Source organism: Bacillus rossius, chromosome 6, assembly GCF_032445375.1.
Source record: "Bacillus rossius redtenbacheri isolate Brsri chromosome 6, Brsri_v3, whole genome shotgun sequence".
NCBI classification, from domain to species: domain Eukaryota; kingdom Metazoa; phylum Arthropoda; class Insecta; order Phasmatodea; family Bacillidae; genus Bacillus; species Bacillus rossius.
Window position 1 is genome coordinate 67,179,435 of NC_086334.1, and position 16,493 is coordinate 67,195,927.

Here is a 16,493-nt window from a genome sequence, read left to right on the forward strand (position 1 = left end):
ACATGACCGATAATCCGAAAGAACCGTCAATACAACCGGATAAAATTTTTGTTGTTGTATATGGCGGATCCTTTGAATAAAGCCTTGCACTAAATAAACCCACGGAAAAGCCTGCAAGAATATAACTCAAGAGTATCAAAATTAGGACAAAAAACTTTCCGTGTTAATTCCCAGGGTTTTGTTGTCTGTTTAGCTCTCTGCAAACTTCCCGAATGTTACAAACACTGACAGGAAATTAATTTCCAACACATGTGTTTTGTAGTATAGTCCGCTTATCATTAAGGATATTGTATAAATTTTGAAAAAGGACTTGAGGGGTTTTATACAAGGCATTTTTTTTGAGAAAAATCCATAAAATTAGAGGGAAATGAAGAATGCGATCACGGTGAAAGTGCACGATTCAGTTATTTACTTCCACCGTTATTCACTTTGGACTTTGAACTAAAAACTTCAATTGATTTAACACGATGGGTCACAGAACAAAGACTATCACTAGAGATATACTAGGGCAAAGACTATCACTAGAGATATAGTAAGTAGTTTCATAAGTAAATAAAAATTCTCTACTTTTAACAAAAAGTTTACGTTTATATTTTAAATAGTTTATAAACAGACGCATTTTAAAGACAACCGCAAAAATATCTTACAGCCGGATGACTTTGAAATTCTATGGTAAAGTATATAACTATTTTCTTCTTCTTTTATAGATGGGCCTAAAATTAAAACCTAGGCCCTGTAAAATTTTATTTGGGCATTAACAGACGTATTTATATAAACATCTTCGCTCAAAACGTTGCGCTAAATATAACTAAGATATATAGCACTAATATTATCATAGAGTACTTTTGAAATATTTACGCTAAACGATTATCGGATTTTTTAAATGGTGGATTCCCCAATCGTTGTTTGCACAAGTTTCTCGGAACAAGACCGGTTATGTACTACTAGCTGCCCGACCCGCCTTCGCACGGCTATACTAATGGAAAAAAATTTAGCCACATCTCCCATTTACAGTAATGGTAAATATAAAAAAATTCAGTGAAAATTTATTACAATGCTGTATAATGTACCGGAGAGAAAATGAATAGCACCGATGGTTTCCCGACTCGTGCACGCAACGTACAACTGATGTACCCGTACTTCGCTACGGCAGTCTACAGGCAGATCACTCTTGCGCCGCTCATTATACATGCCCCTCCTTGTGGGTACGCCACTGCCGCGCGATGCCCGTTGCCATGGAGACGCAGAAGGCATGGACAATGCAAAATCATGTTCTCATGCAGACAAAGTACCCACTGTTGGCTGGTTTTAACCACCCATGGGATCTAATTTTCGGAAAATGTCATCCTGCGTAACATAAAGAACATTACTGTGAAGTTTCAAGTCTGTAATATATTATACTTGAAAAAAGGGCAATAAAAAACAAATTAAACACAGAGAGAGGAAAAAAAAACACAATAGTTTAGGTTTGCGATTTAAAGTGATAAAAAGTATTTAAATACTAATTGAACTCTTATGAGGGTACTGATTGCTTCGTTGTTAATATCACACGGGTGTTTTTTACTTGTATGGGAAAATTAAGAATGATAAGGCATCTAGTGCGTGGCAAGAATGTTAATAGGCAATAGGAAATAAACTTCTAGCGCCTGCAGCATTGTCAACACACACTTCGTACGTGTACTGCATGTTGTATCTAACCCCCTCCAACGCATTTGATTCTAAATCGGACTTTTAGTAAGGATACCTAATGTTAATTATAATATAATATAGCCTATATTCTTCCTTGATAAATGTACTATCCAACACTGAAATAATTTTTCAAATCAGACCAGTGGTTCCTGAGATTAGCGCGTTCAAACAAACAAACAAACAAACAAACAAACTCTTCAGCTTTATAATATAAGTATAGATGACCACCGTAGGTTAAGGTGACGGATTAGAAGTAGCACTTTTTCTTACAAATTTAATGAAGTCTGTTCGTTAGTTGCGTTTTTTTTATAAAAACATAAATGCTGAATGAATAATTTTTTACAACTATTTGTTACTGTAAATAAAATAAACTTTTACAATAGACACATTATCCGTTGTTCTTTTTGTTTTGTTTAGGTGTTATGGCTGCAGATCACGAGTTTGTCGGAATGAGGCGACGGACGGTTGTTAAGGGTGAATGTCCCGCTCCAGGTCAATATTTTAGTTAAACTTGCAGATACTTTAAGTGCCCGAACCTCAACGAAACAAAAAAAAAACATATTTATAATTAGCTGGCATATTTTAATTATTAACATTTTTGTGCAGTATGGAAAAGGAGAACCAATAAAATAAACAACTAAAAATTGTTTGTGTCTAAAGGCATAGCTGGTGGCTACTGCGTGGTATGGTTTAAATTTTCTGGAAGAAAAAAAATTCAATTTTATTTATATTTTTAAAATCATAAAAAAATTATGATACTGGGTACAAGAAAACAAAGGTTTTTTTCCCCGAAAGAAATTAAATGATATCACATTAAAAACCTCAAAAGTTCTAGTTTTATATTCCATTTCATTCTTCTTATACAAACTGCCCAAAAACATTTAAAATGCAATAGTTTTTTTGGTAAATATGTAGTTGGGCGATATTTGTTAAAATAAAAATTTAAAATTCCGAAAATACTTTTATTCTATGCTTTTTAACTTCCTCTTCTCATAAAACCCGGCGGAGATAAGAAATTACAAATACATTAGGAGACATCGCCGTTCTTATTTTGCAATACAAGACCTGTGCAATCATTCGACCGTTGCATTTTTTATTTTGCCGTGTGTTCGTGAATGCCTAATTATTTATAATGGTCGATTAGGTCAGGTCAGTTCCTACATTATACATGCTTTCAAACTAAGCGGACATTAAAAATAATATGAATTAAATTTATAGTTGTTTAGTTTTAAAATATTTATAATGTAACTGACCTGACCTTACAAACTGGGACAAAGGATGAACAGTAGGAACTCACGTAATTTTTTTTAAAATTATTACTTGCGCAACACTATCCAAATATCAAATAAAACATTAAAATTTGAAACGTTAAAAACTCACTTAAGTTAGAGATAATTGATACTCGTAAACAAGACACAACGTTGAACGCCACAAGAAAAAAAAAATTCTTACTCGTAAACAAGAAACACCGCATGAATGCACAGGTATTGTGATGAAAATTAAAAAATTCGATATCTCCTGAAGTATTAGGAATTTCTAATCTCCGCCGGGTTTAACGAAAAGAGGAAGTTAAAGAGCATAGAATAAAAGTATTTTCGGATATATCGCCCAACTACATATTCACCGGTTTTTTAATATCGTAATTGTCGGTCCGCGTGGAACGTGAGGACCGTGACGGCGCGAGGCTCACCTGCGACTGCGACAACTGCGACAACTGCGACGCCGCTACTTGCTCCAGCGCTGGTCGGGCGCCGCGCTCTTGAGCGACGCCGCCGACGACGACGCCGAGGCGCCCAGGCGGTTGTTGTTCCTCGACGGCCGCAGCAGCTTGTCCAGCACCAGGCGGATCGTGCAGTGCCTCCTCTCCAGCGGGTTGGGGTACATGGCTGCTGGCTGCTGACTGCTCGCCGGCCTACACTCGGGACTACTGACTGCCGCCCGCCGGTCGCGCGCGCCTTTATAGCCGCGGCCCCGGCGGCGGCGGGTTTCCCGCGCGCGTCACCAGGTGCGCGCCGGTCGCCGCAGCCTCGCTGCCTCGCTGTTTACGTCTCGCTCTGCCGCTCGCGGAGTGACGTTCGCACGTCAACACTGCCGGAACTGGTGGACATTGTCACGATTCCTGTCGGTTTTTAGTTCATATAAATAGTTTCTTAAAATGAATTAATTTTCATTGTTTTATTTTACACATAATTTACAGTTATACTACTTACGAAATACGATGAGTTTTGAGGTGACAAACAGGCTAGCCTAGGTTAGGTTAGGTTGTGGTATTTCGGCGTTAATATACATTTAAGAAACACACACAAATTCATTCAGTTATTTTTCATTTTGCTCCTGTGGCCCCCCCCCCCCATCACCGGCAACATTTTTCGGCGTTACTGTATTTCGGCGTTGTGGTACACAGCAGTTTTCTAGCTGTCGGCGTTGCGGTCAATTTGGCATTCTGCGTTATGGTATTCGGCGTTATTGTACTTTCGGCGTTGTGGTATTTCGGCGTTGTGGTAACGACCAGTGGCAAATAGTTACACAGTACAAATTAAGTAAATCAATTGTCAATTTTTTAGTTTAATTGTAACTATTATCAACACACATTGTGTCGCTATTGAAATAATTGAATTAAAAGGACACATTTTAATAAAATAAACACGTTAATTAATCATAGCGTTACATTATTTATCTTTTTTTTATATTCAGCTGTGTCTGCTTGATATTTCATTGCATTTTGGAATTCGCTCACATTTTTTTAAATGTAGATTTAAAATAAAAGCTACCTATTGTAGCCGTTACCATGGTGCGACTTTCGGAAAATTTTTAAATAGTGTTTCGTTTTATGGTCCATACGCCCCAAAACCATTGCCAACTCAAAAGTGTGTGTGTGTGATAGCCGAAGCTGGGACAGGCTTCCGGCTGAGGATTGATGATGGGGTTCAATGACCGGTTGCTCTGACGTCACGGCGGCCATATTGTACTCAAAAATGACTCGTAATTCCTCAAAACATGACTCAAAATGACTCAAAATTTCTAAAAAAAAATTCCATTTCGAGGGAAAAATTTCCGTTTTATTCCACGAAAATTCAAAGACTCGGAATTCAAAAAATCTCAAAAGACTTTTTCCCTAGAAAGAACACAAATTAAAAAAAAACAACTGCTTAACTTCCTTAGCGTCAAGCCGCTAAAAGCCACTGATATCAGAACCCTGACCTTGACCTTGAGCACAAAAATTCAATCTCTTTAATTTTAGACCAAAACATTCCCAAAGAATTCCCCAAAAAAAAAAAATTTAAAAAAAAAATGCTTACTTCAAATGTTTAGTTATTTAATCTATTTAAGTCCTTGGTTCGATTACCGGCGAGAGTAAACATGTAATTTATTAATATATTTAATAAATTCTTAGCAAAAATATAAAAGTGATAAAAATTTTCTTACGTCACACCCACCATCTTGAAATATGTCGTGATTGCTTCAATTTTTTTACGGCCGCCATCTTGAAAATCCGTAATTATTAACAGATTTTAATGGGGAAAAAATAATTTAAAAAAATTAATTATATAGCAATAACATATTATTTTTAAAAAAGCACTTACGTCCTGGATTCGAACCCAGTGAGGTCAAAAATAAAAATGGCGACAGATCCTTCCTCCAAAGAAGCCACTGGCAGACTGACCTCTCACCAATAATGCCAAGGTATATATATCGTCAGCAGGTATGATGCCATGTTCGCCATCTTGTTTTTGTCTGCTGGAGGCCTCCATCTTATTTTCTTCTGCTAGATGGCACTACCGTCATGTTAGTTAAATCTTTACCCGCTAGAGTGCAGTTATCATGTTTTATAACTGTGGCGCCCGCCATCTTGACATTTGGGTGCCATCTTTGAAATTCGTCATTATTTATCTAGAAATTCGGGAAAAATACCAAAAATTATAAAAAAAAAAGCTCTTGAGTCATTTAGTTCATTAATATAATACACATTATCCATTGATTTTCGACCAGTTCAATGTAAATTATAAACATGACAAAACCTTATGCATGATTGAAAACTTAGCTATCTTTGGCACAATTATTTTAAAAAAGAAGAGAATTTCAAAAGCATTGAATGTTCACTCAGTACTATTAATTGGTCTGAGTGTATGATTTGGTCTAAGTGGGTGGTTTTTTCTGAGTGGGTGGCTTGGTCTGAGTGGGTGGCTGAGTCTGAGTGGGAGGATTGGTCTGAGTGGGTCAGAGTAGGTTTTGGTTTGAGTGGGAAGCTCGGTATGAATGAATATTTTGGTCTGAGTGGTTTTTTTTAGTCTGACTGGGCGGCTTTGTATCAGTGAGTGGCTTGTTATGAGTGGGTAGCTTGGTGTGAATGGGTGGCTTGGTCTGTGTGGGAGGATTGTTCTGAGTGGTTGGCTTGGTTTGAGTGGGTGGTTTTGTCTTAGTGGGCGGCTTGTTCTTAGTGGTTGGCTTGGTCAGAATGGATGGCTTGTTCTGAGTGGGAGGCTTGGTCTGAGTGAGAGGCTTCGTGTGAGTGGGAGTCTTGGTCTGAGTGGGAGGCTTGGTCTGAGTGGGAGGCTTGGTCTGAGTGAGAGGCTGGGTCTGAGTGGGAGGCTGGGTCTGAGTGGGAGGCTTGGTCTGAGTGGGAGGCTTGGTCTGAGTGGGAGGCTTGGTCTGAGTGGGAGGCTTGGTCTGAGTGAGAGGCTTGGTCTGAGTGGGAGGCTTGGTCTGAGTGGGAGGCTTGGTCTGAGTGGGAGGCTGGGTCTGAGTGGGAGGCTTGGTCTGAGTGAGAGGCTTGGTCTGAGTGGGAGGCTTGGTCTGAGTGAGAGGCTTGGTCTGAGTGAGAGGCTTGGTCTGAGTGGGAGGCTTGGTCTGAGTGGGAGGCTTGGTCTGAGTGGGAGGCTTGGTCTGAGTGAGAGGCTTGGTCTGAGTGGGACGCTTGGTCTGAGTGGGAGGCTTGGTCTGAGTGGGAGGCTGGGTCTGAGTGGGAGGCTTGGTCTGAGTGGGAGGCTTGGTATGAGTGAGAGGCTTGGTCTGTGTGGGAGGCTTGGTCTGAGTGAGAGGCTTGGTCTGAGTGGGAGGCTTGGTCTGAGTGGGAGGCTTGGTCTGAGTGGGAGGCTTGGTCTGAGTGAGAGGCTTGGTCTGAGTGGGAGGCTTGGTCTGAGTGGGAGGCTTGGTCTGAGTGGGAGGCTTGGTCTGAGTGAGAGGCTTGGTCTGAGTGGGAGGCTTGGTCTGAGTGGGAGGCTTGGTCTGAGTGGGAGGCTTGGTCTGAGTGGGAGACTTGGTCTGAGTGGGAGGCTTGGTCTGAGTGGGAGGCTTGGTCTGAGTGGGAGGCTTGGTCTGAGTGAGAGGCTTGGTCTTGGTGGGAGGCTTGGTCTGAGTGGGAGGCTTGGTCTGAGTGGGAGGCTTGGTCTGAGTGGGAGGCTTGGTCTGAGTGGGAGGCTTGGTCTGAGTGGGAGGCTTGGTCTGAGTGTATGACTTGGTCTAAGTGGGTGGCCTGTTCTGAGTGGGTGGTCTGTTCTGAGTGGGTGGCATAGTTGCAGGAATTTCAGGGACGCCTTGCAAAGTGCACCAAAATAGCACTGATACGCTTCAAACAAATCACTCCGCCCGCAACACTGTTTCCTTGACGCAATGTACCAACAACATTCACCGATCGATGCGGTCTCAAACTCGACATGATTTTTTTTTTTAACCATAAGAACGAGTACGATGTCTTCCTGTTCGCCTTGAGGGAAATATCGGCTGAGCATTACTTTCCACGCTAACACTCCACTTATTTTTTACAGGGCCTGATTAACCCTTAGGCTAATTAGGCTGCAGCCTAGGGCGCGTGGATCCGGGGGGGGGGGGATGGCGCTGAAATCGTGTCTTTGCATGCAATATTAATCTAGCATCATTGCATCTACCCTACATATTTCAACTAGACCGAGACTAAACACTATAACTAAATGCGCTGTGAACTAAAAAAGCTTGGGACTCCCTGACTTATAGGTAATATGAACCCTGTTAAAATTGTCACACTATTAAACAAAGTCAAAACTAATATACTGCTTGTTAGGCCGACCGTAAGACACACACCTGGCGGGGACGCGTCCTCATAATTAGCCTAGGGCGGGTAGAACTCTTGGTCAGTCACTGATCTTTTAAGACCACACGAGAGGGCTGGAAACCCACAAACTTAGTATTACGCAGTAACTGTTTCTTTTACAACTCGTGGAATATGCTGGTCTTCGAAGAACTTGCTGCGCGTGAACATTTCCAGCTGTCGCCGCGTTTACTACACCGTGTTTCGTCATCGGCGACCTTGAAGGCGCTGGGAAGCTGTCTCGAGCACGGATGTTCTCACGTGGTTCACCTGTTCAAGTGCACGTGCGTGGGAAACCAGTTCACTTTTGGAGTGGGTTCCGTCCTCAAAAAGTAGAGCTTTATATTTCATGTTAATGCACATACTCATTCTGAATTACAAATATTTTAAAGCTCGGTATTAAAAATCAGTAGTCAGTTAATATAAATGTGGGCTTAAAAGGTTTTTTTTAATAGAAAAAAAAATTACCAAATAGGAATTACTGCATATTAAATAATGTTTATTTTATTTTATTTTCTCTTATTATTGCTATTATTTTAATTTAATGCTTGGCCATGTCGGACACACGCCATCTTTAAAAAAGAGCTACAATATTTTCTGCTATTTAACTGAAATATTAAAAATTTTCTTACATTGATAACATCGCTTTATGCTTATAATGAAATAATGACTATAGAGAGTTAAAGGTCATAATGCATCAATGTTATTAATATCTACTGTTATGAATACTAGGAGATTGTAAGGCACTTTTAGCACCCAATAAAAATGATAAATAAACACTTTAAATTTACACAGCATAAATTTTTATTAAAATAAAATTTTTTTAATGTAGTACAAAATTAAAATAATTTATGATATATACATGAATTGATGAAAAATATTTGAAAAACTTATATACATTCATAATGTGCATATTTACTATCTACATAGGTATAATTTTAGCTGTAAGAAAATAAGTGTCCACAAAAGAAGAATATAATACAAAAAATAAAAAGAGCATAACTACAAAAAAGCAAATATGAAAAATACTTTTGGGCATAAAAAAGGAATATTATGTACATAAAAAATATTACCGGATTTTTAATAAAAATAAAAACGTCAGAATCATAGGCATATTTGAAAAATAAAAACAATAATTTCGAAAGGGTGTAAGTACAAAATTCAAAATATTATCAAAAGATTCCCAGTGACGCATACTTAGATTTAAAAATAGGGAAAAATTTTCACCGTTTTTCGTTAATAGCTAAACTTCCTGAGATATAAGCTGTTTTATTAATTGTAAGCATAGTTGGCTGAAAGGCGCCTAAGGTAGTGATGAAAAATGATAAATATAACAATCATTTGAATCTAATAACAAAGGCGTGTTCCACTTGTGTAGCTGTTATTCAAATGCTTCCATTTTCTATTATATACACATATCTATGGAGTAGCCTTATACTTGTGATTTGTGATACGCTTGTCTCCAAGGTATAAATATCTCTTTGGCGTTACGCGATCATTGAGTCAGTGATGAGCGTGTATATAATATTATGGCGAACTCTCGATATCTCGAGAGTGCACATTCCCACGTAGCCATACTCCACCTTGCCTTACGAACGAGCCACTAATGATGCGAAACACTACGTCATCATGAGACACTACTCACCTATATCTTTTCTATGCTGATAATGAACAATGATTTTTTTCCCCTTCATTAAAACCAATGATGCTTTAAAAGTCATGATATTCTAAACAAATAACAAAGTTTATAAATTCACGTTTTTAGAAAATATATTTCAAATTTTACTTGCACTAAAACAATATTTAATTGCAAACTGAGTAAGTTATCTGGATCATATTTTGCATTTTTTTCACCATAAAAAATAAAAATTGTGTAAGGAAAGTTTTGATCACAATGTCTGAATTTCCCTAAAACAATTTACGTGAAGATAGTATAACTGAAACAGAGATGTATTTTTTTGGCTATAGCTTATATGTAAAAATAATTAAAAAATGAGGGGGAAGTCACATACGCCTGGCAAGTAGGCGGAATAATTCCTGCCGTGGGCTTATTCACGTCTTAGACATTACACCACCAAGGAGAACTGCGTGCTCATCGTTGTGAGTTGTCAAGTGACGCCAAAACTACCAAAACTATTCAGACGAAAATTGTATAACCTTATTGTAGGTCAAGGTACGATGTGGTCCTAAATATATAACCTAAACTAAAACTTCTTGGAACTAGGACAGGGTGAAAACTAATAGAGCAAGAACCTGTAGCTAGAAAATTTATTTCTAATCCTCAAAACCTATTGTTTTTTTTTTAATTTGTATGTCTGTAAAGTCGGTTTACGGACGATAGTTTAACGTGACAACGTCATACCAAAACATTGATGAAATGATTGCATACTTTTATGAACAAAATTGAATGATTTTTATTGAATTATCACTATTTTGCATGGATACAAAGAAGGAGTGAAATTAAATCTACAATTTAATTTATAAATTTACTTTTATTTGCACTCATTAATTCAAATATGTTTATTACTTAAACGAATTGCTTATTTTAACTATAACTTTTATACATGTTTGCTATTTAACTTCTTCCAATCTGTGTTGTTCTGTTAAGGATAGGACTATGATAGGAAAAGTAGGAAACGAATGGGAGTGTTTCAAGTTTAATGTGCCTCGAAAAAGTCAAATCGATGGTTGTTCCAATCGAATGGAATAGAGATAGATGCGGCGCAAGCGTACAATGAGCGTAACGGGACACAGCGTAACGGGACACTTTTACGTGCGTGCAGCCGGGGTTCTAGGATTTATTAGACGTTGTCACGTCAATATCCAATGATTTTTTTTAAATAGATTATTAATGTATGGCACCATCCACCACGGATTCTTCTGCTCAATTAAAGAGGATAAAATTTTGAAACATTATGAACGTGCGTTTTATGCTTGATACGCCCTGACCAGGTCAGTGAGTTTGCGCCATACTCTGTTTATTTTTTCAATTAGCGTTGCTATAATAAATAATTCACAAATAATGGTTAAAATAATTAAATGCCTCTTCAACACATTTAAAACGCTATAAAATGTTTAATTTATATGAAGGCATGTCCTAATTTTACCTTAACATTCCGCCTGAAAATAGAAAATATTGGACATGGTTCGTTCCTGATTCCCACCCCCCCCCCCCCCCACCCACAAACAAATCCAACGGCATTTCGCACACTGTACTGGACACTAGGCACGGACACGGACTGTCCAAGTGCACCACCAGTAGCACTGTCCACACACTAGTCTCTTCAGTACAGAGCGCGTTTACTATGACATCGCAATTAATGTTTACTAAGTAGTATATGAATGGGGTTCCGGCGCCAGGCGTCAGGCGGTGGTGCCTGGTGCCGAGCCACATCTCTGATTCTGACGTCACGACGACCATCTTGGATGAGCGTAACGGGGCATCGTGCAACGGGACACATTGTAACGGGACACAGCGTAACGGGACAAGTAGATCACGGCGGCCATCTTGGATCTGCCATCTTTAAATTGAGCACCCCACTCATTATGATGTAATTTTCGTCTCTGTCGCCATTTTGATTTTTTCTGTTCTGCTGGAGGTCGCCATCTTGGATACCGTCGACATTGTTTCTGTTGTTTGTTCCTAGATAACGCCAGCGTCGCTCTGTCTCATCACATAAGGTCGATGTTCCATTACCTACCATAGCTATTATGATCCTTATCGACATATTAAATTTAATTTTTTATGCAAAATACATTGAAAGCGCTGTGATTCGAACCAGCGCAGCTCTAATCTCTAAGTTAGAAAACATACGCCTTTAACCGCTCAGCCATCGAGACATTTACCAGACTGAGAATTAAATAAGGTATATAAAAAAATAACATGCATATTCGGACTTGAATTTTTTTTTTTAAATTTTAAGTAATAATAGCACAACCTGTTCGAGACAGAACCGCCATCTTGGGTTATGACGTCTCCGTTGCAATTTCCGTTACGCCCGCCATCTTTAAAATCCACAATTTTTATGTTAGAAAATCGGGAAAAAATTTAAAAATCATAAAAAAATTAAAAAATAAAAATCTTAAAAAACACTGTTGCACTTATCGTTACGGTAGCCATCTTGGATTATATAAATGTTGCATGTTTCGTTACGCCTGCCATCTTGGTTGAGTACGATGCCATCCTTACACTTTACGTTACGACTGACATATTGGATCCTATTAATGTTGCAATTATCGTTATAGTCGCCATCTTGAAATTTAGACGCCATCTTGGAAATGCGTAATTTTTATGTTAGAAAATCGGGAAAAGTTTCAAAATTCATCAAAAAATTAACTTAATAGAATTCTGATTGATTATTTCGATTCCCGTCCTTGGTTCGCAACCCGTGTGGGCAAAAAAAAACCCATCAGATCCTTCCACCACAGAAGCCACCTACCCACTGACCTACCACCAATATCAAGGTATATATCGTCAGCTGGTATGATGTCATGTCCACCATCTTGTCTTCGTCCGCTGGAGACCGTCATCTTTTTTCGTCTGCTAGAGTGTGCTGGCGTAATGTTAATATCATTTTCTGTTCACCATACCTTTAACCTTGTCTATTGGCATTGAACTTTGTCATTGACATTGAACTTTGACCTTGACCTTGATATTGACCTTATTCTTGAATTTTGACCTTGACCTTGAAATTTTACCTTGACCTTTGACTTTTACCTGACGTCCATCATGAATCCGTCATTTTATGTTATAAATACATGCTACCAAAAGCTACCACCTGCTAGTGGTCATTACCACCATCATGTTTTCATCTGCTGGAGGACACCATCTTGTGTGTACTCGTCTTACCGTCATGCTAGTTTTATTCTAACCAACTACAATGCAGTAATCATTTATTATTACTGAGGTGCCCGCCATCTTGAAAATTGGCCGCTATATTGAAATCATGTAATTATTTAGCTAGAAATGCGGGAAAAATTCCAAAGGTCTCCGAAAAAATCAATTATTAATTTAAAAATTTAATCAATGGATTCCTGTTCACGGTTCGATTCTTGACCAGTGACAGTTGTAACTAATTATTAAATAAATTTTAGATTCTGTTTTCCATTACCTTTCGAGGAGTTTATTAATTATTCACTCTACGAAAAACAACACAAGACAATACACATGAACAACTAATTAAATACAGTGCCGATTAGCCTAACATGAAAGTCTCATTTTTCAATAATCTGAATAACCTATAAACCGTTCATGTACGAAGCCACACATACAGGCCAATTGTCTTCAGAGTACAATAACGGGTCATGTCAATATCAGACATATAGACCATGAAATCAGTACACACAGGAAAATGGAATTAACACGCAGGAAAACGGAACGTACACACAGGAAACAGAATGTACATACAGGAAACGGAACATACACATAAAAAACGGAACGTACACACAGGAAACGGAAAGAACACGCAGGAAAACGGAATGTTCACACAGGAAAACGGAATGTACACGCAGGAAAACGGAACGTACATGCAGAAAAACGGAACGTACACACAGAAATACGGAATGTACATGCAGGAAACGGAACGAACACACAGGGAACGGAATGATCACACATACAGTAGCGGAAACACATGCTTAGTTGGAATTTAGAATACATGAAATAAAACGTACTTTTTCAAATATAAATAATTCATTTATTTTTCAATAGTACACACATGTCCGTTAAACAAATAATTATTGTACGTACACAGCTTTCAACAGTTCTTTAAGTATGAACGATACTTCCTCGATATGCGAGTAGTTTCCTCTACGAACAGATGCCAGCATCAGTCTTAGTAGGTCAACCAATATGTTTGGATTTTTTCAAGATGTGTAATCAATCTCTTCTGCTACCATCTTCCTTGCACGTTTATAATAAATATTATCTACGGTGTTTTCCATTTTATCGTCAAGCACAAGGTCACTTTCGTCATCGAGACAGTGATTATCACAAGCTTGATCAGAATAATTTATTATGTCGTTTCCATCGTTTTGGTCTCAGGCCACCATCACAGTCTTCGAACTTGCCTGCTTTAGCTGCTTCAGCACAGTCTTCGAGTACGCCATCGTCTTCACCCAGATTACCTTAAGAATTCGTTTTCGTTGATGTCGTAGTGTCTTCATAGTCTTCATACATCCTTTTTACAAAGTATGGTGAATCTACTATTTATCGGCTTGAATGTATTCTCCTTTTTCACGGTGTTGTTACTTCCATTAGTTTCAGTCTTCACGAAGCCATCAGTATCCTTCAATCTATGTTCTTCGTACGATCGGGTGAGCTAATACCATCACGCTCAGGACAAGGAAAATTATTGTCATAATGCAGATAACTATTCTTTAGTCTAGTGGATCCATCGATGTCCTCTATGCTGTAAGTGGGCTTGGCTTTACATGTTCTACCATGTCTTTTTTAACTGTCAATTCACGTTAACAACCTGATACACCGATTACAGCTTATCATTTTGCTTAGTGGTTTTTAACTTAATAATTCTTCTCATACCTTTTAGCATTCTTTCTCAAGGTTAACACCTTGCTACAGTAACTTCACTGATGTTGTTTTGATACAGCTACAGTCATCGAAGGCTCCAGAAGGCACCAATTGCTCCTACAGTTTTTTTTTTCAACAGCACCAAAGATATTTGTCTAGAATGCTACAAGGTCCCAAGACATCACGACTATGCGACTACAAGCCATGAGGTTACGAGACTACGTGACTACGAATCGTTAAGTTTACGAGACTGCATGACTAAACGACCACGTGGCTACGAATCTACATGTCTATGAAGCTACTCGTCTACAAGGCTCCAATTGCCGTATCTTTCTTCGACAAAATTTTCTCTTTTGCTCCAACTGCACCATCAATAAGCTTTATGTTATAAGATTACAAGGCTACTTGCTTACGTAGCTTCAAATCTACGAGGCTCCAATGCATCATGACTAAGAGACTACGAGCCATGAGGTAACGAGACTATGCGATTGCAAATCTTCAAGGTTACGTGATCGTGAGGCTATAGGACTATGAAGCTTACAGAACACATGGTTACGAGACTGCTTGACTAATTGGCCGCGTGGCTACGAATCTTCGTTTCTCTAACTGACTAAAATTGCACCATTCAGTGGTGAGAGTTAATTTATCTAATGCAAAGGTACTTGTTGCAAGTAGTTCCGCTTTTCAACAGATGACACCACGTGTTGCTCGCAGGTAAATATTATCTCTTTTATGCGGGATGCGGGATGCTCACTATCGATGGCATATGAAGGATGGCTTCGCTAGTCTCCAAGGAGAAGGAAGTTCGTCCTTCCTGTTAGTGCTTCTCAGATTTCTCACGGTCCACCATTTTGGATTGTGACGTCACGGCGGCCATCATGGATGGGTGTGACCTTAACCTTTGATCGAAACCACAGGTATGATCGCAAGCACTCGGAGAAAACCATAACATTTCTAGCCAGGAATAATCAGAAGCATTTGGAGAAAACCATCAAAATATTATCAAGAATAATCGGGAGCACACAGAGAAAACCACCATAATATTGACAAGAATAATCAGGAGCACTCTGAGAAAACCTTAAGATGTCTAGCCAGGAATAATTAGAAGCATTTGGAGTAAACCATCAAAATATTATCAAGAATAATCGGGAGCACAGGGAGAAAACCACCATAATATTGACAAGGATAATCAGAAGCACTCGGAGAAAATCACCACACGTTTTATTTGATGTAATAAAATTACAGGGAAAAAATATTTAATAAAAATAAATAAAAAAAAATTTAAAATAAAAAAAAATTACAAACATACATAAATAGATTCTGCTAGCTTGTGAACTTCTCATCGTTGAACAAATATAGAGTTCTAGTACAAGCCAGAATTTTATGTATTTTTGTAATTTTTTTCTTTTAAAATTTTTCATGGTTACGAGCAGGGCCGCAACTAGAGTCTCTGGCACCCGGGGCATGAATGGATTCATGCGCCCCCCCCCCACCCTCTTTTTTTGCACATACCACACCAATAAAGCGGGGGGGGGGGGGGGTGTCCGGGGGCCCTCCCACGGAAAAAATTGTGTTATTTAAGCATTTTCCATACCTAAATGTAACAGTTTCTGTGCTACTGTAGTAGTATAGGAATGGGGCGCCGAGGACAGGCCTTAAGGCTGTGGAGCCGAGAGCTGGTCCGCCATCTTGGATTTGTGACGTCACGGCGGCAAAAATTCCTCAAAATTCCGCAAAAATGACTCAAAATGACTCAAAATTTCCCGTTTTAAGAAAAAATTTCCCGTTTTCGAGGGAAAAATTCCCGTTTCGAGGGAAAATTTCCCGATTTAGTCCTTAAAAATCCCAACGGCTAGAAATGTCCTGATAGAGGCTTAAGCATCCTTAACTCAAGCCTCAGTTAAGCCTCTATCAGGATGTGACCTTGACCTTTGACCTTGACCCCGACGGCCATCTTGGATCCACCATATTGGATGACGTCATTTCGTTTTCTCTAACATTCCGGCATTGTGTTATCGGCCATTTTGAATTATGACGTCACCGTTGCAATTTACGTTACGGCCACCATCTTTAAATTTATTATCCGATTTTAATGAAAAAAAATTAAAAATTATAAAAAAATTAAATAATAAAATTTTTAATAAAATATTTAAAAAACAAACATTTACAACACGGAGCTCGGAGTCCTCGGTTCAAACCCGACGAGTGCAAAAA

The 16,493-nt window shown here is 38.7% G+C and overlaps 1 protein-coding gene across 1 annotated transcript in view; it reads right to left on the reverse strand.

Annotated features, from left to right (window-relative positions):
- Positions 1-3,414: 3,414 nt before the first annotated feature.
- Positions 3,415-16,493, reverse strand: part of LOC134533463 (uncharacterized) — a 44,530-nt gene continuing 31,451 nt past the window's right edge. Inside the window, exons 3-4 of the mRNA XM_063370987.1 lie at positions 5,985-7,113; positions 3,415-3,620 (exon numbers count right to left, since the gene is read on the reverse strand). Of these exons, the coding sequence (XP_063227057.1) occupies positions 3,415-3,620; positions 5,985-7,113 (1,335 nt within the window). The remainder of the gene's footprint in view (positions 3,621-5,984; positions 7,114-16,493) is intronic.